This window comes from Oryctolagus cuniculus, chromosome 10 (assembly GCF_964237555.1).
Source record: "Oryctolagus cuniculus chromosome 10, mOryCun1.1, whole genome shotgun sequence".
NCBI lineage: Eukaryota > Metazoa > Chordata > Mammalia > Lagomorpha > Leporidae > Oryctolagus > Oryctolagus cuniculus.
Genome location: NC_091441.1, coordinates 64,196,916 through 64,221,320, shown reverse-complemented (window position 1 = coordinate 64,221,320; position 24,405 = coordinate 64,196,916). Strand labels below are relative to the sequence as shown.

The 24,405-nt window shown below is 44.7% G+C and overlaps 1 protein-coding gene across 1 annotated transcript in view; it reads left to right on the top strand.

Annotated features, from left to right (window-relative positions):
• The window catches only part of LAMA1 (laminin subunit alpha 1), a 179,446-nt gene that overhangs the window by 51,014 nt on the left and 104,027 nt on the right, over positions 1-24,405 (top strand). Inside the window, exons 4-8 of the mRNA XM_051851430.2 lie at positions 15,771-16,013; positions 17,233-17,412; positions 21,638-21,727; positions 22,592-22,709; positions 23,813-23,991. Of these exons, the coding sequence (XP_051707390.2) occupies positions 15,771-16,013; positions 17,233-17,412; positions 21,638-21,727; positions 22,592-22,709; positions 23,813-23,991 (810 nt within the window). The remainder of the gene's footprint in view (positions 1-15,770; positions 16,014-17,232; positions 17,413-21,637; positions 21,728-22,591; positions 22,710-23,812; positions 23,992-24,405) is intronic.

Below are 24,405 nucleotides of genomic sequence, written 5' to 3'. Positions count from 1 at the left end.
TCTGTTTGTTCTAGCTTTCACTTTCACTTTCGACCTTAGAGATTTCTCCCAGCTTCCCCCCGTAGTCCATATCTGAGTCTATGCCTAGGCTTTCAATAGCTTCTTCCGGCACCTTTTTCGTCCGGCTTTTCCCTAGGCTGTTTGCTAGTCTCTCTCTCCGATATTTTCCCTAGACTGTTTGCTAGTCTCTCTCTCCGATATTTTCCCAGTTCTTCCCGTTTCTTCCCTCCTAAGTTTGCTATCCGTCCTAGGTTTTCTATCCGAGTCACGGCACCATTATGTCGCTCCCCCTCTTCGTGGAGGAACGACACTAAACCCTGCCTAGGCTTCATATCCGAGTCACGGCACCATTATGTCGCTCCCCCTCTTCATGGAGGAACGACACAGGACCCTGCGCTGTTCTTTCGTCTGCTCGGCCCTCCCCGGGTTTGCTGCTGGTTCTTCCCGGGTTGGCTACTATCCCTTCCACCTCCGTGGAAGGGCAGTTCCCCCTGGCCACATTCCCCACTTCCGCAGGGGAGCGGCACACCGCCGGCCGGCTTTCTCGGGGGCTGCACAGGTGTTCCTTCAGCTAGATGTTCCCCTTAGATGTTCCTGGTGCATGCCGTCTCTCTCCTCCTTTATAGTCCTCCTCCGCCACTCCCAACTCGGCTGCCCACACGCTGAGTACGCTGCTCTCCTCCAATCAGGAGCAAGTCCTACAGTTTATTGGTTGAACTGGAGGCAGCTGTGCAGAAGCTGTTTACTTCTCTCCCAGCGCCATATTGTGGGAGAGCAGATGCATAGAATAAGTCTTAATTCCAGTAACTCAGTCTAGTCCGGATTGCTCCCCACACCTGAGGGGCTCAGGGGAGCAGCCGCAAGAAGACCCCCAAGAAGGACAGGAGAAAGAACAAGCAAGAGTGCGGCAGGAAGGAGCGGAACGGCGTGCGCCACAAGACCTGGCGTGGCTGTGGAGTTAATGTAGTACATGCAGTGCTGACTTTTCATTTTTTTCCTACTTACTGAAAAATAATTTGCATATAGTGGACTGCGTAGATGAGCGTGTGGGTGCAGGAGCTTTGGCAAATACAGATGCATGTATAAGGTACCCCCTTATCAAGCTATGGGACATTTCTGTCACCCCAGGAGGCTCCCCTCTGCCATCTCCTGCAGCCCGCCACAGTGCTCCTCTCTCCCCCTGGCCTGAGAAACCCCTGCTGACTTTTTCAGTTTATCTGAGTTTTGCCTGTTACATAACTTCCTTGCAGTGGAATCCTGTGATGTGTCCTTTTTTGTGGTCTGGCTTCTTTCTCTTAGCATGAACTCTGGGAGAGCCATCGGCTGTTGATTGAATTTGTGGCTGGTGCCTTTGACTTCTGAGTGGTATTTCACTTTGTGAATGTGCTCAGATGGGTCGAGCCAAGTTGGTTCCAAATTCTGTCAATTGTAAAAAAGCTGCTGTGAACATTCTCAGAAGAGTCTGTTTCTGGGTGTGTGTTTTCATTTCCGTAGGAGCGGAACTGGCCAAAGGATTGTGTATATTGAACTGTGTAAGACACTGACAAACCACAGCCCACAAAATGTGTGACCCCCTCCCTACCCTCTGACCCCAGGCAGGAAGCAGTGCGATCTCTGCTTTTCTGCTAGGGGCCACTCTGCCCTGGGCTTCCTGCTGCCCCGTATTTGAAACCATTCTTGCTGTAGTTTGCCCAGCTTTCTGGTTGTTCACTGCAGGAGAGCCACACAGTACCAGTTTCTTCTTTATGGCCAGCAGCTAAATTCCTGTAATATTTATAGTCTAAGATAAGTAATATTGCAAGATCTGAGCACACAATCGTGTATTTTATTTGCTCCCACTGTTGGACATTTAAGGTGTTTCCAAATTTTTGGCTGATACAAATTACACTGCAACAAATATTGGAATGTGTTTGTGACTGTGGTGTTGATTTCTTTTAGTATGGATTCCAAGAAATGGAATTATTGGATTAAAGGGCTTAAATAAGGGCGAGCATTGTGGAGCAGTGAGTGCCTGATTCAAGTCCAGGCTGTTCTGCTTCCAACTCAGCTTCCTGCCAATGTGTGTGGGAGGCAGCAGAGGATGGCTTGGCTTCCTGCCACCTACATTAGAGACCTGGATGAAGTTCCTAGCTCCTGGCTTTGTCCTAGCCCAGCTCTGGTTGTTGCAAGTATTTCGGTAATGAACCAGAGGATAAAAGATCTCATTCTCTCTCTCTCTCTCTGTTACTTCACCTTTCAAATAAATAAATCTTACAAATACAGTAAATAAAAAGCTTAAATATTTTTCAAATCTGATCTTCATTACCTTATTTTCAAAAGCAGTGCTCAATTTAAGTGTTTACTAGCAATGACTAGAAGTTTACATGGCAACTCCTTGGCCTCATGGAGACAATTATTGTTTTTTATTTTTCCTCTGCTACTTGAGCAGCAGATAATCTATTTATTGATGTACTGATTGGCCATATATTTGGGAACATTGGGCCAAATGCAGATACTTCATCAGCTTTCGGTCTTATTTATTATCTTCACTTGCTAAATTATGCTGTGAGTATTAACCTCTCTTAAGGCAGTCAGAATGCTTTGTAATATGGTGATGGCAGTTTTAGATGTTTGAATATTCGTGCCAAGAGCTGGATAGAATTTTCAAGTCATACTCTAACAAGATAGAAAAAAAATGGAATTTATGCTAAGTGTCATCCTTCTGAGATGTGCCAGTTGTTGGAGGAGGAGTAACTGCAGAACTTGGGGAAAGGGATTAAAAATCTGATTCCTTACACCTGTGGTGTGCATTTGATAAAGTGCTTCCCTGTTCAGTATTTCATCTTCTACATACATCTTAAAAAACAGATCCCCATTATTCATTGTGAGTCATTCACTGGGCATGTGAAGAGAACATCCTCTGGCTGAAAGTCTGGCTCTTCTAAGATTTCTCTTCTAAGTCTGAATCATGGAAGACTTTATAAATTTCACTTCAGACTTCTCTGGACCGTCACTGTCTTTTCACAGGCAGGAAAGTGTGACTGTGGAAGTCTGTCTAGGTCCAACAGCATTGGCTCTGGTGACATGACAAAGCTGCCACCGTGGTGATACAATTACCAACTTGTTAGTGACAAGGACAGCTGCTTGTTCATGCCAGTGCATCCTCTCGGACCTGTGAGCCCTTTGACGTTTGTACTCAGATACAGTTCCATGCACCGGAAGGATGCTTTGGTCAATGGTGGACCTCAGAATAATGTTGGTCCTTAAGATTGTTTGTTTATTTATTGGAAAGCTGGAGTTGAGGAGGGAGGAGAGATATTTCATCTGCTGGTTTTACTCTCCACATAGCTGCAATGGCCAGGGTTGGGCCAGGCCAAAGCCAGGAGCCTGGAACTCCATATGAGACTCCCATGTGGGTGGCAGGGGCCATCTTCTGCTGCTTTCCCGAGTGCATTGGCAGGAAGCTGGATTAGAAGCAGAGCAGCTGGAACGTGAACCAGTGCTGATAGGGCGTGCTGGCGTGCAGGAGGTGGCTTAACCTGCCGTGCCGCAGTGCTGGCCTAAGGCCCATTTATAATGAAGCTGAAAAATTCCTCTTATCTGTGTTTTTAGTGTATCTTTTCAAGGATTAGATGTGTGTCCATACACAAATTCTGACCATCGTCTTACAGGTTGCAGCAGTCGTCAGCACAGCCACTTGCTGCACAGGTTTATAGCCCAGAAGCACTAGGCTACGCCACGTGGCCTGCTGTGTGGCTGGCTGATCATCCAGGTCTGTGTAAGTAGGAAGATCCTCCAAGATGTTTGTGGAAAATGGAATTAAAAGATGTTTATTTTGGCACATGCACAGAAAAAGAAATTCGTGGGCAATTTTTTGGTAATAACACATTTCCGTGGACTTTTAAAAGACCCTTTTGTCCATGAATTTCAGAATTCTTTTTGCATCAAAGTACATTTACCTTTAATTCCATCTTCCACCAACTTTAAAATATTTTTAAGGGGGCTGGCGCCGTGGCTCACTTGGTTAATCCTCCGCCTGCGGCACCGGCATCCCATATGGGTGCTGGGTTCTAGTCCTGGTTGCTCCTCTTCTAGTCCAGCTCTCTGCTGTGGCCTGGGAGGGCAGTGGAGGATGGCCCAGGTGCTTGGGCCCCTGCACCCGCATGGGAGACCAGGCAGAAGTGCCTGGCTCCTGGCTTCAGATTGGTGCAGTGCCGGCCATGGCGGCCATTTGGGGAGTGAACCAATGGAAGGAAGACCTTTCTCTCTGTCTCTCTCTCTCACTGTCTATAACTCTACCTGTCAAATAAGAAAAAATTTTAATTTATTTTATTTGTTTGAAAGAAACAGAAAGAAAAATCTTCCATCCATTGTTTTACCCCCCAAATGCCCACAATATTCAGGACTGGGTAAGGTCAAAGCTAGGAGCCAAAAGCTCATTTAGAGTGTTCCATCTAGGTGTCAGGACTGAGTCCAGCTATCTGTTAAGGCAGACCCTGGGAGGAAGCAGATGTTGGTTCAAGTACACTCTTGTTGGATGTGGGCATCCCAAACAGTGTCCTAACCCTATACCAAACATCCATCCTCCCATGAACTTCTTGAAACACCCTCATATACTCAGTGATGTTTGGATAATGGTGAAATTGCCTAACGATGTTTTTCTCAGAATGCACCTGTTATTAAGTGATGCATGACTGTACTTAGCACTGACTTGCTCTCACTGCCCTTTATCCTTGATAAGGTACGGAAATGAAGCCTGGGAAAGCTGTGAGATCAAATTAAATCCTGCAAATAATTAGCTGGGATGGCACAGCTACTCAGACCCTCATATCCTGGGAAATTCAGGGAAGCCTTCAAACCACTTGCTAACTTCTCTGTAGCCACCTGGGATGCTTCAAGCTTTGTTGTCAATTAATAATCACTAGTATATGTGTACAATAGTTTTGGTTTTGTGTACTCTAAAAAAATTAACAGGCTATTTTTTAGCAAAGTTTTAAATTTACAAAACAATTGAGCAGAAATTACTGCTTACAATACACTCAAAAGTATATGTATATACTATATGTTCCCTCTGTAATAGTTTGTTAGTTAGATTTGAGCTTCTCTTAATCATCATTTTGTAAGTAAATCATAAAGTAACTGAGCTAATGCAGTTGCAACAGTTTCTAAAATCTTTTCCCCCATAGTATTTGGAAGGCAGTCTTGAGAATTGTCAGTAGTATAGTTACAAAATTCTGTTTCCCTACAGTTTGGTGATGTGGCATCACAGAATACTTATGTTTGTTCTCCATGGGATGGAAACACAGAAAGGCCAATGACATAGGCACTCTGCAGGCCTGCATTCAGCCGGCTGGCATTTAGGATCATTGCCTACTGGGCCAGGCAGGACACGGAGCTGCCGTGAGGTCAGCCGGTGACCAGGAAATGCCACTTGGGAAAGCGTTCCGTCTTCCGTCAGTCACCAGTGGGGCTTCCTCTTGCTGGGAAACTAGTCGTTTTGAGCGCTGAGTTTGTATGTTGTGAACTGTCATCATGCCTCGCCAGAGCTCAGTAGGAACCTGACAGAACGGGATCATGGGAAGACAGGGCTTCGGACATCCCCTGGGAGCGGGTGCCCTGGCCTCCAGCTGGGATCCCTGGCTGCTCAAGGTTGGCCCCTGCCTACAGAAAGGCTGTGTTTCACTGGTCAATGTGGACACCCAGTATTTCACAAAAATGCATCATTGTACCTGCCCTATTTTCATATCTCTTTTTATTTTTGTGAAATATCCATAATATAAACTGTACCATTTTAAGTCTTTTTGAGTATATAGTTTTGTGGCATTAAATGTATTCATGTCATGTGTGGCCTCACACTATCCATTCCCACAATGTTCTTCATCTTCCCAAATTGAAACTGGAGCCATTGAACAGCCACAATCCTCTCTCCCCAGGCCCTGATAACCTCCATTCACTTTCTGTCCATGAATTTGGGTGCTAGAGGTAGCTTACACAAGGTAACTCATAGTATATTTGTCCTTTTGTGTCTGACTTATTTCACTTGGTATAAAATACATCCACGTTATAGCATGTATCAAAATATAATTTCTTTTTCAGGCTGAATCATGTTCCATTGAATGCGTATCCCATTGTTCTGTCTAGCCGTTCAGCCATGGAAGGATGCTTGGTTTGTTTGTACCTGTTGGCTACTGTGAATAATGCTACTATAACCATTGGTGTACAAATGGTTACTGCTTCCACCATATACCTTTGGCATATACCCAGAAGTAGAACTGCTAGATGGTAGAGTAATTCTGTGTTCAATTTCTGGGGAACTACCATACTTCCACTGGGGCTAGCAAAACACCTTACTTTTTTTAAATAAACAAAAATCTTTATACATATATATCCTATGTATAATGATACTCCAGAAAGTTCACAGAAAAAGGAAATTAAAATATGTTATTTAATTGTTTGAACTCCATGCAGTTTTTCCATAATACATATTTCCCAGGAAGTTTTTAAAGATCCCTTGTATTTAGATTTTTAAAAAATGAGCTTTAAATGTAATGCTTTGTTGATTCAGAGCCTGACAAATGACAGAGACTCAGTGAAGGTAGATGTGGCTAAAAAAAAAAAAAAAAAAAAAAAGAGAGAGAATCTTGAAATAGGATTTAAGCCGTAGAATGTTGCACTCTCGCACACACACACAGAGAAATGCATTCTCAATTCCAGTCCCAACACTGTGAAGGATTCAGCTACCTTTAGTGCCCAACGGAATTAAAACATATAATTATTGTTTATGGGAGTTGTGAATGTGTAACTAATGGGTTAATGGTTAATGGAGTTGGTTATAGTCCGTTCAGTGCAGACTTGCCCAGCTTTCCCAGGCGGTGTCACCAGTTGCACTGTGAAGTTTAATGATTGAGAAGCCCTGTTAACTCTCCCTGGTGTGATGAGCACGTGTTTTCTCAGGACTGGGGATGAGAAGCAGGGATGTGACGCTGAGAGCCTTTCCCCGTTGCCGGAGCTACTGGGGAAGCACAGGTCCATTTGAGAGCTAGAGGAGATGTGAAGACAAGTCAGGATCTCTGATGTTTTCAGACAGGCATTCTCTGGGACTGGGACGGGAAGTGGGATGTGGGTGCTTGGGACCACGTGGGAGAGACTCTGCCACCTCCTTCCTGCTCAGAGTGGGAGCTGACCCAAGTCAGGCTACCCTGTAGGACCTCTCGTGTTTTCTTTCTCACTCAACATTTTGGCCTTCAAGAAAGCTCTTTAAGGCCTACTTGGTTTGATTTCCACTTTCCCTTGCAAAGTCAACACTGCTGTCTGGTGATTTCCAAGCCCCAACAACCAACTCCATGAGCTTTCACCCCCAGTGACCCCAGAACTCCCTGCTTGCAGGTCCTGTGATGTCCAGGAGTCTTTTTTTCCCAATATTTATTTTATTTATTTGAAAGGGTTACAGAGAGTTGTAGACACATACACACACACACACACACACAGAGAGAGAGAGAGAGAGAAAGAGAGAGAGAGAGAGAGAGAGAGAGGTCTTCCATCCACTGGTTCACTCCTCAAATGGCCACAACAGCTGCAGCTGGGCCAGTCTGAATCCAAGAGCTAGGAGCTTTTTCCAGGTCTCCCGCGTGGGTGCAGGGGCCCAAGCACTTGGGCCATCCTCCACTGCACTACCGGGCCACAGCAGAGAGCTGGATCAGAAGTAGAGGGGCAGGGACTTGAACCGGTGCCCATATGGGATGCCAGTACTACAAATCAGAGATTTAACCTGCTGTACCACAGCGCCGGCCCATCCAAGAGTCAAAGACCCCATGGTGGTCCTGGCCCCACCCAGTCCCTCTGGCTCCTGCAGTCGGTGTGGTCCTCCCTGTCTCTCTCCACCTGTGCTCCCCTTACCTAGACCTGTCAATCAGTCTTCCTCTGTCTTCTGGGTGTCTGTGGAGAAGCTTCCTTGACTACCCACATTTCTATAGGCTACACCAACCTCCCTGCAACCCCCAAACTCCTGGCCTTCCTCCTGCTCCATGGCAAATTGGCAGCCTCTCTCTTTCCCATTGGGGCATCAAGTCCACACAGACCCCAGAGGCAGTGTCTTACTTTATGCAGTACTTGTGGCACCTGCCATCGTAACAAAGGAGTTGCTCCATCAAAATGGACTGACTTAAGGTTACATGGAAAGTTGTTAGGGCACGGCCCTTGTTCTCAGTCTCCACTGTGCATGCGGGGTGCTTCTCTGCCAGCCCTCCTCTGTTCCTCCTTAAGGAGGAGCAGTTACATCCTTGTCTCTGCTCTCCTCTGCTGGGCAGGCTGCTATCAGAACACGCATGGTCCTGAGCCATAGGGTCGCTAACCCTGCACCTCTGCCTGCATCCCCTCAGCCAGTGCACAGGAGGAAGTGAGACGGGCAGACCCTGACAGAGCCCATCCAAGCTCCAGCCTCTGGCTTTGCTTTATTCTGGAATGTTGTTGGCTTGACCCCCCCCCCCCCGGCCCCATCTCCTTGACATAATTTTGGGGCAACTTGCACAGTTAGGAGGGGTACAAGGGGCCCTGTTTATTGCTACCTCTGTCCCAACCTGTTCAAAAGGAGGTTGCGTTTTGGAGAAAAGCCTAGAGTCATTTCAAAGTCTAAGTTGTTCACAGGTGAAAACTGAACAGCTGTGGCCAAGGCCATGGTTCTGAGCTGGGTACAGGAACGGCACATATTGCATGTCCTGGGCCTGAGGATGTGCTGTGACCACATTCCACGGTGGGCTTCTTTAATTCTATGGGAGCGAGGCTGTTTCAGGGAGCTTAAAGGGGCAAGTCCCAGGGTGGGCATTCAGAGCCATCACTGGTTGTGCTCTTGCGGTAGTCCCAATGGATTTTCCACCAGTTTCTCAAAATTATTCCAGAACACTTGCTGCTGTCGAGCCATGGGGACATGGACATGGAGACTAGGAAGGGAAACTGGCCTCTTACATCTCAGTTTCCACGTCTTCGACAAAGTGGCACAAACAGTTATCCTTGGATGGAAACCGTGACTGGGGACCAGGGCGCAGCTTAGGGGCGTCTGTCTGAGAAACTGTCTTCCATGCTGATGGGGAACAGAACTCCTTCTGACAGGTGTTTTAACTCCTCTTCCCGCATCTTCAGACAACTGGTTACTCTTTACTTTGTAGATGGACTCGGGTCTCTATGCCCTTTGTCAGGGAGCGTCTTGCTTTATCTCAATGTCAAATGTAAATGTCTCCATATGGCTCAAAAATGAATACTTCTTGATTTACGACACATTAATCTTTAGGATTTTAAGGAAAGAAATTTGCTTCATTTATATTTATTGTTACTTGTAAACATCTTTGCCCACCATTAAAAGAAAAAGCAAAAAGATAATGAAGCAGGAGAATAAAAAGTTACCAGGCTTGGACATATTCTTGTGTTCTTCTAGTGTCAATGCTAAATTTAAAGCAAAACAAATCTATTTGTATTCCAAAATTCTCTTCCCATCCATGAAACTATTTCTTTTTGCCTGTTAATTGTGTCTACTGGTCTTAAATGAGGGAACAGCAACAAAACAGTTAACTAAAATATATAAAATAAATGACATTTCAAGGAAAATTGTTCATTAAAGAATGAGTTTTTCATACTATGCACTTTCCATGGTTTTTTAAAAACCCGTCATATGCATGGGTTTCAAATAATGTTTGGAACCAGAATGAACTTAATCTTTTTCTTCCCTTTCCCACAAACCTTTTGAAGTGCTCCATTTTTATTTATCAAATATACTTAATTGTTAATCGAATCCCTTTTGTCTGCCAAAAATTCATTTCCCTCACGTGAGGGAGAAGGTGTACCTTCAGTCACTGCTCAGTGGCTGCCATGGTGGCAAGTCCATCTTTCCGTGGAGAATTCCAGAAGGGGGTCACGTGTGGTTTGGGCCCCCGTCGGTGCCGTGAGAGCTCAGTGTGCAGAGACTGCCTTCTCTGTGTGGAGGAGACAACAGTTGCCCTCACACGTGGGAAATGGACCTCTGACCTTGGAAAATAACCCTATCTGTACTTTTCAAACATCTGAGCCTGCTGTGGGTTTAACATATTTACGTTAAGACTGAAGCCCGCATGAAAATTCCTGTCTGGATTCCTCTGTAGACAGCAGTGTTTGATGTGAGCCTACTTTATTTATGTGACACTGTTTATGTGCATTCCAGTGATCATTAACGAGGGCCACTGGGTGGAAAACCGCGATGAAAGTGGATTTGAAAACGGCTGGATCAGCTGCAGGGCTGGCAGCGCCGCCACGGTCGGGAGTCTGGGGAAAACCCCTACATCATCAGTTTGTGCTCAGCCAACCTTATATCCAGAGAAAAGACGGTTTAGCTAACCAGGCAAAAGAAGGGCAACAGAAATGCCATGGATTTGTTTGGACAAAAGGTTTACAATCGTACATCCTAATGGAGAGCCCCTCACTTCTCCACATGATCTAGAAGACTTGCTTGTCAGCACGCGATTGGTGAATTCGCATTTATATGAGTTTGCTGGGGAGGCCCTAATGAAGCCCGCATGTGGGTGGCTCCGATTAGAGACATTTGCTCTCTCACAGTTCCAGAGGCTTGAAGTCAAAGATCAAGGTGTTCTGAGGCCGTTCTCTTTGGCTTGTGCAGGGAATTCCAACCCCATGTGCCCCCACGGTCTTACCTCTGTGTGTGTGTGTGTGTGTGTGACCCAATCTCCTGCCCTCACAAAGACACCAGTCATGTTGCCTCAGCCTCAGTTTACCTTGATGCCCCCCACAGTCGTGCCCTGCATATGGAGAGTTGGGGCTTCACCGTAGGAAGTTTGTGGGAGGTTCTTTAGTTCCTAACAGCGCTGAGCGGTACCTGGAGTCTCCATAGGAGCCTGCTGCTGTTTCTCACACTTCTAGATCACAGTCTCCTTCTCGGTTCTGGTTCCTCTGGTTGGAGACCTTGCCTGGGTCAAGATCAAGAAAAGGGTTCACCAGTTGCTCCCTGAGTCTGTCCATCACAGCTGTTCTTCCACCTGACATCATTCCCTTGCAGGTCACTCAGTTTCAGTCTACAAGCTGGCATGGGTTGGAGACTGCCCTAGAACATGGTATTGAAATAAACGGTTGTGGTAAGAGGTTGGACAAAATGGGTTAGGACTCACCATTTGCTTCAGTATGTGAGTTCTGTCTCCCTTTTCCATAACCCGTAGCAGTGGTGCAGCATAGTGGCAAAGAGTACGGACTAGCTGGGTGGTGCAGACTACCTGTGGGTTGTAGTTCTGTGCTTTGGTCTCCACATCTGTAAAGTGTGTGTTTGGGGACTGATAGTCCTTGCTTCACAGGAATAATGTAGCCATGCAGATTCCAAGAGTTCGTAATTCTAATAACCCATGGTGCTCTATAAGCATTAACCGTCACTAACTTTTCTTTCTTCATCATTCTCCATCCTGTCCATCCTGGGTTTTCATGATGGAAACCAGAGAATTACCTGCAGCAACTATCACTGTGCTTATCCTGGTGTGAACTTGGTTTCTAAGTGAATGTAGGAGTCTTTTAGCGGGAGGGGGCACTACAACAAGAAGGCTGTGTGACCGAAATTATGTGTGGATCTTGGAGGGCAGTGCTGTGGCAGGCAGTACTGTGATGGGTAAGTACTCTGGACAGGGACCACCCAGTTCCTCACAGGGACCTGCAGCCCAGTGACTGTTCCTTGACCTCTGTTTACATCATTTTCTAAACTTGTAAAATGGGTACATAACAATGATGCTGTTGGTCGAGATTGAAAGCGAGGTGAGTGAAGCGCTTGCCACACTGGTAGGCCTGTTAGTTCGCTCCATTTTCAGATATGAAACTGGAAAATAGAAGGTAGATGCATTCTGTTTCAGATGTCTTTGTAAATTACCCTGCTTTGTCTCTTGCTAGTTTATCCTATGCCACGTGGTGGGTGACCATGGCCCACATGCTCATAGAGCATTTTAGGGTAAAATCTGTGCAGAACAGTTGCATAGCAGTGAATAAATATGAGGATGTTCTCCCTTGTCCTTATTATCAAAACCCCGTACACAGTATTTTGCCTCTAATGCACTTGAGAAGCAGTGGCTGCCTTCCAGAGGGCATATGAACTTGGATGGCCTTATCACTGTGCACGTGTGTCACTTGCAGACTTAACTTGTTTGGGAACGTTTCTTGTGGGTGAATGACATTTTTATGAGATAGATTTGTCCTTCCTTAGGGATTCCCTACAGTAGCTGAATGCAGCATTTTTTTAGTTTGTGATGGGTTAGGTTTCAGGATCTCTTGTGGCCCTGAGATTGGTGGGGCCAAGTTGGGTAGAGGCTATAAGAAACCAACCTAAGAAAACCCCAAAAGTCAGGCTCAAAATTAGTGAACAACTCTTTTACCCAACACATGCACATATGTTTTATGTATATATATATGCACACATATAAGTATGTACACCTATATATACATATGGTATATAACTATTTACAAATATGAAGTACTGGACTTTGAAGATAAGCCCCTATGTCAGCCTGGGTAAGAGGAAGTCCGGAGTAAATGACAGTTCCCATGGAGAAAAGCATTTTTATTGTTGCTGTTGCTTGCAACCCCAGCCTGAGTTAGGAATTGTAGTTTACCTTCAGAAAAGCAGGTGCGTGCCAAGGCTGAATTACTGAGACAAGAGATGTGGCATTTTCAATTTGTCCTTTTCAATTCAGAAAACAGGTGTAGGAGAACCACATGTTAAGATAAGGTTGTGTTGGGGCCAGTGCTGTGGCTCACTTGGTTAATTCTCCGCCTGCGGCACCGGCATCCCAAATGGGCACTGGGTTCTAGCTCCAGTTGTTCCTCTTCCAGTCCAGCTCTCTGCTGTGGCCTGGGAAGGCTGTGGAGGAAGATAAGGTTGTGTCTAGAGTATCACAATGAGGTGATTTGGGGTGGGGAACTTTTTTTTTTGCCAAGGGCCATTAGGATATTTATAAAATCCTTCGCCAGCCATATGAAATTATTAACTTAAAAATGAGCCTGCTATAGATGTATTGAATTTTGAGTCCTGCCTGCAGTTGCCTTAGCAGGGCCAAATCGAATGATTTAATGAGCCTTATACAGCCTGTGGGCTGGACGCTCCCCACCCCTGGGTTAAAGGATGGGTGTTTTCAGGAAACCCCAAGGCTGAAGTTAAGAATGAGAAGACTTTGGGTTCTAGAGGTGATCAGTGTGATAGTTAAGTTCAAATACTTGATGGCCAGTTGCATAAGAAAGGGATTCAACATCTTTTTTTGGAGCTCCAGAATACAGAATCTATGGGGGACTTTGGATCAGTGTTAAAAACAAACAAACAAACAAACAAATAAATCCCTAGTGCATAGTTGTCATCAAACAGGGGATGGTCTCAGGAGCTAATGGATTTCCTGTCTCTGGAGGTGATCCTGGGGGGACTCGGTTGTTGGAGAGGTGGTTCCTTCTTAATGCCACTTTGGGGCTTGGGATCAGCAAGTGTCTTCTCTGAATCTGATTTGTCTGGCTACTTTGCTATACTCTGAATCCTCTACATTTTCTTTTCCCCCACGTTGTTTCCTTCCTGCTCTGACTTTTAATTTTTTAATTATGACTCTTTTTTGGAAGCAGTTTTAGGTTACAGAAAACTGAGTGGAAAGTACAGAGTTCCCATATACCTACTCTCTCCCCTGCCAGCTTCTCCTGTTAGTTGCATGTTGCATTTTAGTGGTGCATTTATTACCAGTGATGATCCAATATTGCCACTAATTAAGTCCATAGTTAATATCAGGGTCTATTCTTGATGTATATCGTAGGGGTGTTTTAAACATTTTAGTTACATACTTATTTATGTATTTAAATAAATCAGGAGTGACATAAGGTGCAGGGGAGAGAGAGAGAGAGAGAGAGAGCGAGCGAGCTTTCACTTGCTGGTTCACTCCCCAGATGCTCACAACAGCCAGGTCTAGGCCAGGCTGAAAATAAAAGCCTGGCACTCCATCCAAGTCTCCCACATAGGGAATCATCACCTGCTGCCTCCCAGGGTGCGCACCATCAGGCAACTGGATTAGAAGTGGAGGTGGGACTCGATCCCAGGCATTCGATATGGAATGTGGGCGTCCCAAGCTGTGGTTTAACTTGCTGTTTCACAATGCCTATCCTTCTGTGGGTTTTTACAAATATGCAGCCTGTGTCCACCACTACAGTAGCATACAGGACGGTTGCACTGCCCTAAACATCTGTTGTGCCCCATCTCTTTGTCCTTCCTCTGTAATATTGCTACTGTCTCCATAGAATCGCCTTTTCCAGAATGTCAGACAGCTGGAATCATTCATATAGAGCCTTTCAAGAGTGTCTTCTTTCACTTAGTAATGTGCATTTAGGATGCCCTGTGGGTTTCTGTGGCTTGAGAACTCATTTTTTTAATCACTCAGTAACGCTCCATTGTCTGGGTATACCATAGTTTGTATGTTCGCCTGTGGAAGAACTTGGTGTTTGCTCCCAAGTTTTGACAGTTACAAATAAAGCTGCTATAAACACCCCCATGCAGGCTTTAAATGAACATACATTTTTAGCTCATTTGGTTGAATACTAAGGAGCCTAGTTGCTGGATCATAAGGTGAGTATGCTTGGTTTTGTGGGAAAATGCCAAACTGTCTCCCAAAATGTCTGGATCACTTTGCATTCACACCCGCAAGAGTGAGGGCTCCTGTTCTCCACATCCTGCTGGCATTTGGTGTGGTCAGTGTTTTGAAATTTAGCCATTCTGAAAGACATGTAGTGGGCTATTTTCTTCAGATATGCCATCTCCAAATCAATATGAGATATGCATTTAACACTACTAGTAGCAGAACTCATTTATTGTTACTATTGCCAATTAGAATTAATATGCAATTATGTTAATACTAATGCTGTTAATTCTATACAGATGTACTTGTGAGTACTCTTTAATGCTTATTCACTTATTTTATTTATTCAAAAGGCAGAAAGAAAGAGAGAGAAAGAAAGAGAGAGAGCCAGCCAGGCAGCCAGAGAGAGATCCCATCCACTGGTTCAATCCGCAGTTACCCACAATGGCTGGTGTTGGGGGCTGGGAACTCAGTCCAGTCTCCCTCGTGGGTGGCAGGTACCCAAGCAGTTGAGGCATCCCCAGCTGCGTCCCAGTGTGGGCATTGGCACAGAACTGGTATTGGGAGTGGAGCTCGGACTCAGACCCAGGAATTCTATGCCAAACACGTGCTCCAGGAGGACTTTTTGAGTTAATCCTGAATATTTGGAAGACACATTTTTGAATAATATATACTTGCAGCTATACTGAAAAGCACACAAAAAATCGAAGTTGTCACATAAACAATCCTTTGAGTAAACACTTTGGTGTTTGAGCACCTGGCACTAATTCTATTTAAAAAGTTGTAACGTGTACAGCCTGATGACTTGACATACATGAATGCTGTGAAGTGATCACCACAATCCAGGTGATGAGCCTGTCCATCACTTCAGAGAGTTACCGTGTATGTGTGTATGTGCGTGCATGCGTGTGTGTGTGTGATGGTACTGTATTGTTCCGTATAGACACATTGCTCTAAGTAGATCCCTGGACAGCTCCTTTGTCCTGCATAACCAAAGCTTTGTGCCCGTCCACCAAAATCTCCCCATTTCCCCCTTTTCCCAACCTTTTTAACATCTGCTTCCTGCTCCTGTGAGTCCCACTGTTTCCGACTTCACATGAGAGAGAGATCACGCAGTGCTTGTCTTTCTGTGTCTGGCTTATCCTGATTCTGGGTTGACATCCTCCGCGGTCTTCATTCCAGGTCTTCCAAGTTGCCTATGTCATCATTAAAGCCGCCAACTCCCCTCGGCCTGGAAACTGGATTTTGGAGCGTTCTCTGGATGGCACCACGTTCAGCCCCTGGCAGTATTACGCAGTCAGTGACACGGAGTGTTTGATGCGCTATAATATAACTCCCACGCGGGGACCGCCCACATACAGGGCTGATGATGAAGTGATCTGCACCTCGTATTACTCTAGACTGGTGCCCTTGGAGCATGGGGAGGTATGTACACCTGGCTTTTCACAAGAGCCCCTTGGTCTCGGGTGTTCAGATAGCCATAGGTAGGAGCCAATGTTAAACACTCAAAATCGGTCTGGCCACACACACACCTTTCATGTAATTCTCTAGCTCTGCTAAAAGTAGCCTCCAAGGTGTCTGCTATGGTGAATTTCACTGTGGATCCATTTTACCTTGTTGGTTTCTTCCCTTCTGGAACCTTCTTCAGAGGGGGTAGCACCCCTTACACCAGGGCCTGAAATATTAAGGGGAGAGTTAAAATGTCTCTAGAAGAAACACAGGTTATGTGTCCCTTACCTGCAACTCTCAGAACCAGAAATGTCTCTGATTTGGGGTATTTTTGGATTTTGGAATCTCTGCATATATCTAATGAAATATGTTGGGAATGGGCCCCAAGTCTAAGCATGAAATTCATTTCTGTTTTGTATACACCTTACCCACATAACCTGAAGGTAATTTTATGCAGTGTTTTAGTGCACCTGCGTTTTGACTGCAACTCAGCACCTGAGGTCAGGTGTGGAATTTCCCACTTGTGGCTTCATGTCGGGGCTCAGAACATTGTGGAGTTTGAAGTTTGGAGTTTCAGGTTAGAGATAGTCACCTCGTAGCTTCCCGTCTTCTCAGGGAAGTTCTCCCTTTTTGGCGGGTGTCAAGGACTGGTGCGACAGCTCAAGGCACAGCACCCCCAGATGGTACACATTCCTGTAAAGATAGTGAAGAAAGAGCTTTTCCTTAGTAGCACCTGGCTTGGTGCTGTCTCTGGAGTGCTGTTCACGGCAGGAGTTCTGCAGAATTCCTATGCTGTTCTAAGAGCAGAGGCAATCAAGAGAACCCACGTCATGAAGGCTTTTTAGCACTGTTTCTTAGTTCTCCCAGCCTCTTTATGTGTTCAGAATTTGCTTCAGGGATGGATATGAAAGTATCCTGCCCCACACTGGGAGAAGTGGCCTTGTTCAACGATGTCCATCCGTCTCTGGGATACTGCCATGGTTCGCTTTCAGTAGATTGAAGATGTGTTGAAATCATGCAGAGTCAGGAGTCATCCACAAATGTTGAAGAGATTTTTGCCAGCACCTAGCTGTCTTGTTTTAATTTGTAGATGGTATCTTTATAAAGGGGCTATCCCAGAGTTAATCATCCAGGGCCATAGTTTGCAGGCTTGAAACTGATATTTGCCTATTTTGATGTCTCCATCTTTATTCAGATTCACACATCATTAATCAACGGCAGACCGAGTGCTGACGATCTTTCCCCCAAGTTGTTAGAATTCACGTCGGCACGCTACATCCGCCTGCGCCTACAGCGCATTCGAACGCTCAACGCGGACCTTATGACCCTGAGCCACCGGGAACCTAAAGAACTTGATCCAATCGTTACAAGACGAGTGAGTACCGGCAGTGCTCAGATCGTGGGGAGAGTTCATTTTGTTGAAGGGAAATATTCTTTTCTGTTTCGTTATACATTTCCTCCCAGGTTGGCCTTTTCTGTCGCATCTGTTCTATCCTCATCAAGAGTCATTATGTTTCATTTTGTTTATTTATTTTAAAAGATGTATTTTATTTATTTAAAAGGCAGAGTTACAGAGAGAGAGAGAGAGGAGAGACAGAGAGGTCTTCTACCCGCTGGTTCACTCCCCAGATGGTTGTAATGGCCTGGGCTGGGCCAGGCTGAAGCCAGGAGCCAGGCACTTGTGCCATCTTCCACTGCTTTCCCAGGCACGTTAGCAGGGAGCTGGAAGTGGAGCAGCCAGGAAAGAACTGGCTTAACCTGCTATGCCACAGCCCTGACCCCCATCTCATTTGTTTCGACTCTCCGTTTAAAGTAGATCGTAGTTGGGGTGGCTGTCTAGCACAGTGGTTAAGTCCCTGCCTGGTACACCCTCATCCCTTATCACAGTGTGTGTGTTTCAGTCCCCACCCTGTTTCCAATCCAACTTTCTGCTAATGCACACCCTGGGAGGCAGCAGGTAATGATCAAGTACTTGTGTCCCTACCGCACATGTAGGAGACTGGGACTGTGCTGGGTTCCTAGCTGTGGCTGTTGTGGGCATCTGGGGAGTGAACGAGCAGGTGGAAGATCTCTGTTCCTGTCTTTTTGCCTTTCAAATGAAGGCATAAATGAACATTATAAATAAATTAGTAAATCAAGTAGATGGTGGGCCAGATAGTACCCTCACGTCCCCGCAGCCCCACGCTGTCCCCAGAGTACTCAGTGTGTTGAATGGAGTAGCCTTTGTTCTTCACTCTTCGAGTGTGGTTCCACGTCTGATCCTCAGCAAGTGCGTGCTTTTAAATCTCAAATGTAAAAATTTGAGGTATAATTTATAATTAGGAAAATGTACAGCTAAGTGTACAAAGCTTGCATGGAGAAATGTTTTTATATTCCCTCAGTAGCCTGGGGTGGAATTCCTAGGTTATAGCGGTATGTTTAGCTTTTCAGGAAGCTGCTGAACTTTTATCCAAAGTAGCTTTGAGATTTTACATTCATTGTAACAACAGTGAGAGGCAGTCCTGGCTGCACCGCCTGACTCCAAGTGTTTAGTTTTGTCGTTGTTCTGTTGGCTGTTCTCATCTGTGTGTACTCACGTCTCCTGTGATGTCATTTGTACTTCTCTGATGGACTCATGTGGAGATTGTGCTTAGCAGTATCTGCTCAGAGCTTTTGTTCTCCTTTTTACTGAGTTATACAAGATCTGTATTTTTTATACAAGTCCTTCATCAGATACGTATATGTTGCAAGGGTCTTCTCTTATTCATTCCCCCTGTGACTTAGATAAGCAGGAGTTTTAATTCTGATCAAGTCCAGTGTATCATTTTTCTTTGTTGTTTAATGTTTTCTGTGTCCTCTCAGAAAAATACTTGCTGATCTCATGTTTGCCAAGGTATTAGGCTTTATTTATTTATTTATTTTTTTGACAGGCAGAGTTAGACAGTGAGAGAGAGAGAGAGTTATAGACAGAGAGAGAGACAAACAGAAAGGTCTTCCTTCCATTGGTTCATCCCCCAAATGGCCATTACGGCCGGCGCTGTGCCGATCCGAAGGCAGGAGCCAGGTGCTTCTCCTGGTCTCCCATGCAGGTGCAGGGCCCAAGCACTTGAGCCATCCTCCACTGCCTTCCCAGGCCACAGCAGAGAGCTGGCCTGGAAGAGGAGCAACCGGGACAGAATCCAGCGCCCTGACTGAGACTAGAACCCGGTGTGCCAGTGCCGCAGGTGAGGATTAGCCTAGTGAGCTGTGGCACTGGCCCCATGCTTTCTTCTAGTAGCTTTGTAGTCTTAGCTTTCACTCTATGGTCTGTCTCAACATTTGTGTTTGTTGTGAGATAGGAGTCAAGGTTCTTTTTCCCCTGTGTGCATAGACAAGTGTTCTTGGACCATTTACTGAAAATACTTGACTTCCCTTCGTTAAATTGTTCTGATGCTTTTGTTGAAAACTGTGTGACCAGGGCCAGTGCTGTGGTGCAGTGGGTTAAGCTATCACCTGCATACCAGCATCCCATACAAGCACTGATTTGAGTCGGGGCTGCTCTGCTTCCAGTCCATATTCCTGCTAACACACCCGGGAAAGCAGCAGAAGATGGCCAAAGTACGTGGGCCTCTGCCACCCACTTGGGAGACCTAGATGGAATTCTGGGTTTCTGACTTAGGTCTGGCCCAGCCCTGCCATTACAGCCTTTTGGGAAATGAACCAGTGGATACAAGATTCTCTCTCTCTCTCTCTCTGTAACTATTTCAATAAATAAATATAAATAAATCTCTTTTTTTGACAGGCAGAGTAGACAGTGAGAGAGAGAGAGACAGAGAGAAAGGTCTTCCTTTTGCCGTTGGTTCACCCTCCAATGGCCGCTGTGGCCGGCGCGCTGTGGCCGGCGCACCGCGCTGATCCGAAGGCAGGAGCCAGGTGCTTCTCCTGGTCTCCCATGGGGTGCAGGGCCCAAGCACTTGGGCCATCCTCCACTGCACTCCCGGGCCACAGCAGAGAGCTGGACTGGAAGAGGAGCGACTGGGACAGAATCTGGCGCCCCGACCGGGACTAGAATCCGGGGTGCTGGCACCACAGGCGGAGGATTAGCCTATTGAGCCATGGCACTGGCCATAAATAAATCTTAAAAACGGAAAACTATCTGACCTTGTTATTATGAATCTGTTTCTGGGCTCTCTGCTATGCCACTAAACTAACTTATGCTAACAACAAGCTTGCTTGATTGCTGTAGTTTTGCAGTATCTCTTCAGGTCAGGCACAATAATGCGCTAACATAGTTATTTTTCAAGATTGTTTTGGCTATTCTAGGTTCCTTATATTTTGTTCCATATTTTAGAATCAGTTTGTTGGCCGGCGCTGTGGCTCAATAGGCTAATCTTCCGCCTTGCGGCGCCGGCACCCCAGGTTCTAGTCCCAGTCGGGGCGCCGGATTCTGTCCCGGTTGCCCCTCTTCCAGGCCAGCTCTCTGCTGTGGCCAGGGAGTGCAGTGGAGGATGGCCCAGGTGCTTGGGCCCTGCACCCCATGGGAGACCAGGAGGAAGCACCTGGCTCCTGCCTTCGGATCAGTGCAGTGCGCGGGCCAAGGCATGCCGGCCACAGCGGCCATTGGAGTGTGAACCAACGGCAAAGGAAGACCTTTCTCTCTGTCTCTCTCTCTCTCTCACTGTCCACTCTGCCTGTCAAAAAATAAATAAATAAATAAAATAAAAAATAACAGAATCAGTTTGTTAATTTTTACCAAAAAAAAAAAAATCCTGCTCAAATTTTCATTGGGATTCCAGTGAATCTTTAGATCAATTTGGGAAGAATTTTGAAAGATGTTTTAACAAAAGTTAGTCATTTATTCCATTAGCATTGTATCTCTCTCTCTACTTGGATAGATCTTTTTTTATTCCTCTTGGAAATGTTTTATTATTTATTTATAAAGGTCTTCTTCAATAATACAAATAAGATAAAGGCAAACAGAATTCACAGTGAGACTAAACTGTCATTATTTGTGGATGACACGATCGTATAGCTAAGAAAATCTACAAAGCAACTACTAGAAAATACTAAGTGAATTTGGCAGTGTTGCAATTTATAAAATCAGTAAATAAAGTTGAATCAGATTTCTGAACACTAGCAGTGAATAATGGAAAATAAGATCTAAAAAGAAGTCTACCAACACTTCCATGCAAAACCATGAGGAAGTGTTGCATGCAGATCTTAAGCGCTGTATTTTACATTTATAAATTTTCGTGTGCTTGACTAACTTTACAAGCTGGGATAAATCTTGCTTGTGACATGTTTTAAGCAGTTTTAATCAGTGCTATGTTCAATTCACCTATTTTTCTAGGGATGTCAGTAACAAGGATTTGAAGATGACTGAGTTAGTTTAAGATGCAGCCAAGTTGGAAAAAATATTTTGACTTCTTACATTCTGTTGATGAGTATTTGAGTATTATTTATTTTAATTGAAAACAAGGATTCTTGGTGCATGAAAAAACAGTTTTTAAATGTAATAGTATTTTATTTAAGTGATCAATAATGGTTCCTAAACCACCTGAGTTATTCATGGGCATGCTAGCATTTTTACATCACTGAAATAAAGGGGTTTCAACCTTTGTTGCTAACTTCTTTTTTCTTAGTATTACTATTCAATAAAAGACATTTCGGTTGGAGGAATGTGCATTTGCCACGGCCATGCGAGTAGCTGCCCATGGGATGAAACGACAAAGGTGAGCTCTGGCATTTGACATTTTACTAAAACTTCACAGTGGAAGCCGTACTGAAAATATTTGCATACTTCTTTTTCATTCAAGGCAAACATTGAAAGGTATACAATGGTGTGCCAAAAAATTTCAGATCGTTGGTTTCTTTCTTTAAACAATTTCATTTTGCATTGTTTGGAGTTTATGTTTCTGGTTAAGATCTTACTGTGATTTTGTGTGTGTGTGTGTGTGTGTGTGTGGTAAAACTTCCATCACATAGAACTTACCACTTTAAAGTGTATAATTCAATAGGTTGATGAATTTTGAAGCCCTCTTTTTCTGTGAGATGATCAAGCAAAATTATGCAGTTATTAAATGATATCTATACTTTTAAAAAGGATTCCCTTCTTCCTATTTTTTACCCTTCCATTTTTGTGATACTAAATCAAAATAAAGTTTTATTTGTTTTAGCATAATATTAAGTGAATGATACATCTCCTTTTAAAACACTTATATGAAATGACTTCTTCATTTCTTTGCAATTCTGTATTCTTTGAATAGGACTGTTCTGTTTTTGGTGGTGAAAAATAGATGAACACCAAGAAAATCATCAATGAGAGCTCACAGCCCTTTAGAGTCAAGATGTCTTTTAGAAAATGACCTTGTTAGTTAACTCATGGCTGAGGCTGACTGCATGCCTCATCACTTGTGTTTATAACCAGGTTACGTGCCTGTGTTATTCCCCAAAAGGCAAATGCTGCATTGTTTGGTATAGTCCCTATTGTGAAGTGTGTCATCTCACTTGACTGTGCTAGCTTCTCTTCTGCGTAAAATTAGGAGAGCCGTGCAGGTAAGGTTTCCTGACCCAGTGCTGTGTCCCTTGTTGTGCAGAGGCTGCAGTGCCAGTGTGAACACAACACTTGTGGAGAGACCTGCAATGTGTGCTGTCCTGGGTTCCATCAGCAGCCCTGGAGGCCTGGGACAGTGTCTTCTGGAAACATGTGTGAAGGTAGGTGCACTTGCAACTTGAAGAGCAATATTTCTATTCTTGTAAAGCTAGCTCTTCTTCTTACTGCACTCAAGTTTTGGTATTTCAACATCTTTTATACTTGATTACTCGTTTTCTCAGAAATTCAAAATAGTTTTCCAAACAGCAGATTGCCTTAATAAAATTTAAGTGATTGAAGCCTAAATGTATTTTCATTGGCTTGCTTTTTAATGTTCCCATTTCCATATATCCCTTTATCCTTTATTAATTTGGATTCAACTTCATTGTCTTGGATGTGATAGACAATATAGTCACAAGAGTCCAAATCTAACAAGATAGAAATATGAAGAGTAAAAAACATTACATCCACTTCATGTCTATCCTTCCCAGTTTTTGTCATTTCCTAGAAGGTTCATCCTAAGTTTTTATGCAAATAAATCATTTAGCAACGTATGTGCACTCACAGTACAGTTTTCATACATGATGCAATATGCAATCCATTCTTTACACTTTTTCATATTTGGGCCATCCTCCACTGCACTCCCGGGCCACAGCAGAGAGCTGGCCTGGAAGAGGAGCAACCAGGACAGAATCCGGCGCCCCAACCAGGACTAGAACCCAGTGTGCCGGTGCTGCAGGCAAAGGATTAGCCTATTGAGCCACGGCACTGACCTCCACTTTTTCATATTTAATGACAAATCTGAAAATTCTTCCAGATCAGCAATTTATAGTGTTTTTAAAAACAGATGAACAAAGTTCATTTTATGAGTGTAATATAATTTATTTAAACAGCTACCTGTCAATGGGTATTCTGACTCTTAACAGTCTGTTAACCCAAACAGTGGCGCACTGACTGATCCTGTATGTGCCGTTCATAAACATGCATGCATTTCTGCAAAAGATAATCCCCAGAGAGAGTTGCTGAGTCAGCTGGGTGTGCACATTTATTATTTTGCCATCTCATCCCAACTGTTCTCCATACTGTCATCTGTATCCTACTCAAAGAAGTTATTCCATAGTTTCAATTTAATTTGTAGTCATAGACACTTACTGGAGTAGGTAAAGGTCTTCTCTACACAGGGCATCCTTTGTATATTAATGGAGATGTCAAAATATTCTCCTAGAATGTAATTGTCACAACAAAGCCACCGACTGTTACTATGATGAACATGTTGCACATCAGAAGAGAAGTCTGAACATTGAGGGCCAGTTCAGAGGAGGAGGGGTTTGCATCAACTGCCTGCAGAACACCATGGGCATCAACTGTGAGACCTGTGTCGACGGATACTACCGACCACACAAAGTAAGACTGGTTCTTAGCCACAGCTGAGCTCCATTGTCTTGGCACAGCTGGCAGGCGGCTTCTCCAAGCCTTAGTCTCTGTGTTGGAGACACATTTCTTTTTGTGATGCTTCTGTTCTTGTTGAGCTAGCTGTGTTCTTCAGCTGGCTGTCTCCTACTCTGTCCTGTGTGTTTTTGCTCAAAGTAGAATGAATGTTTACTGTTAAATGTGGGGGCTTCCTAGCAGTGTGATCTCTGGTAATACCGATGATAGATGTTGACAGTTCAGCCAATAACTAACGTGGCTGCGTGTCGCTCACACACATGGGCAGTCATTCTTCCGATTGACTTGCCCTAGGTTGTTACCTAGGTGCTGGTGGTGCTCTGGTTATAGGTGATGCTGAAGATGTGGCTCCGAGAGATGGAGTGAGCAGGG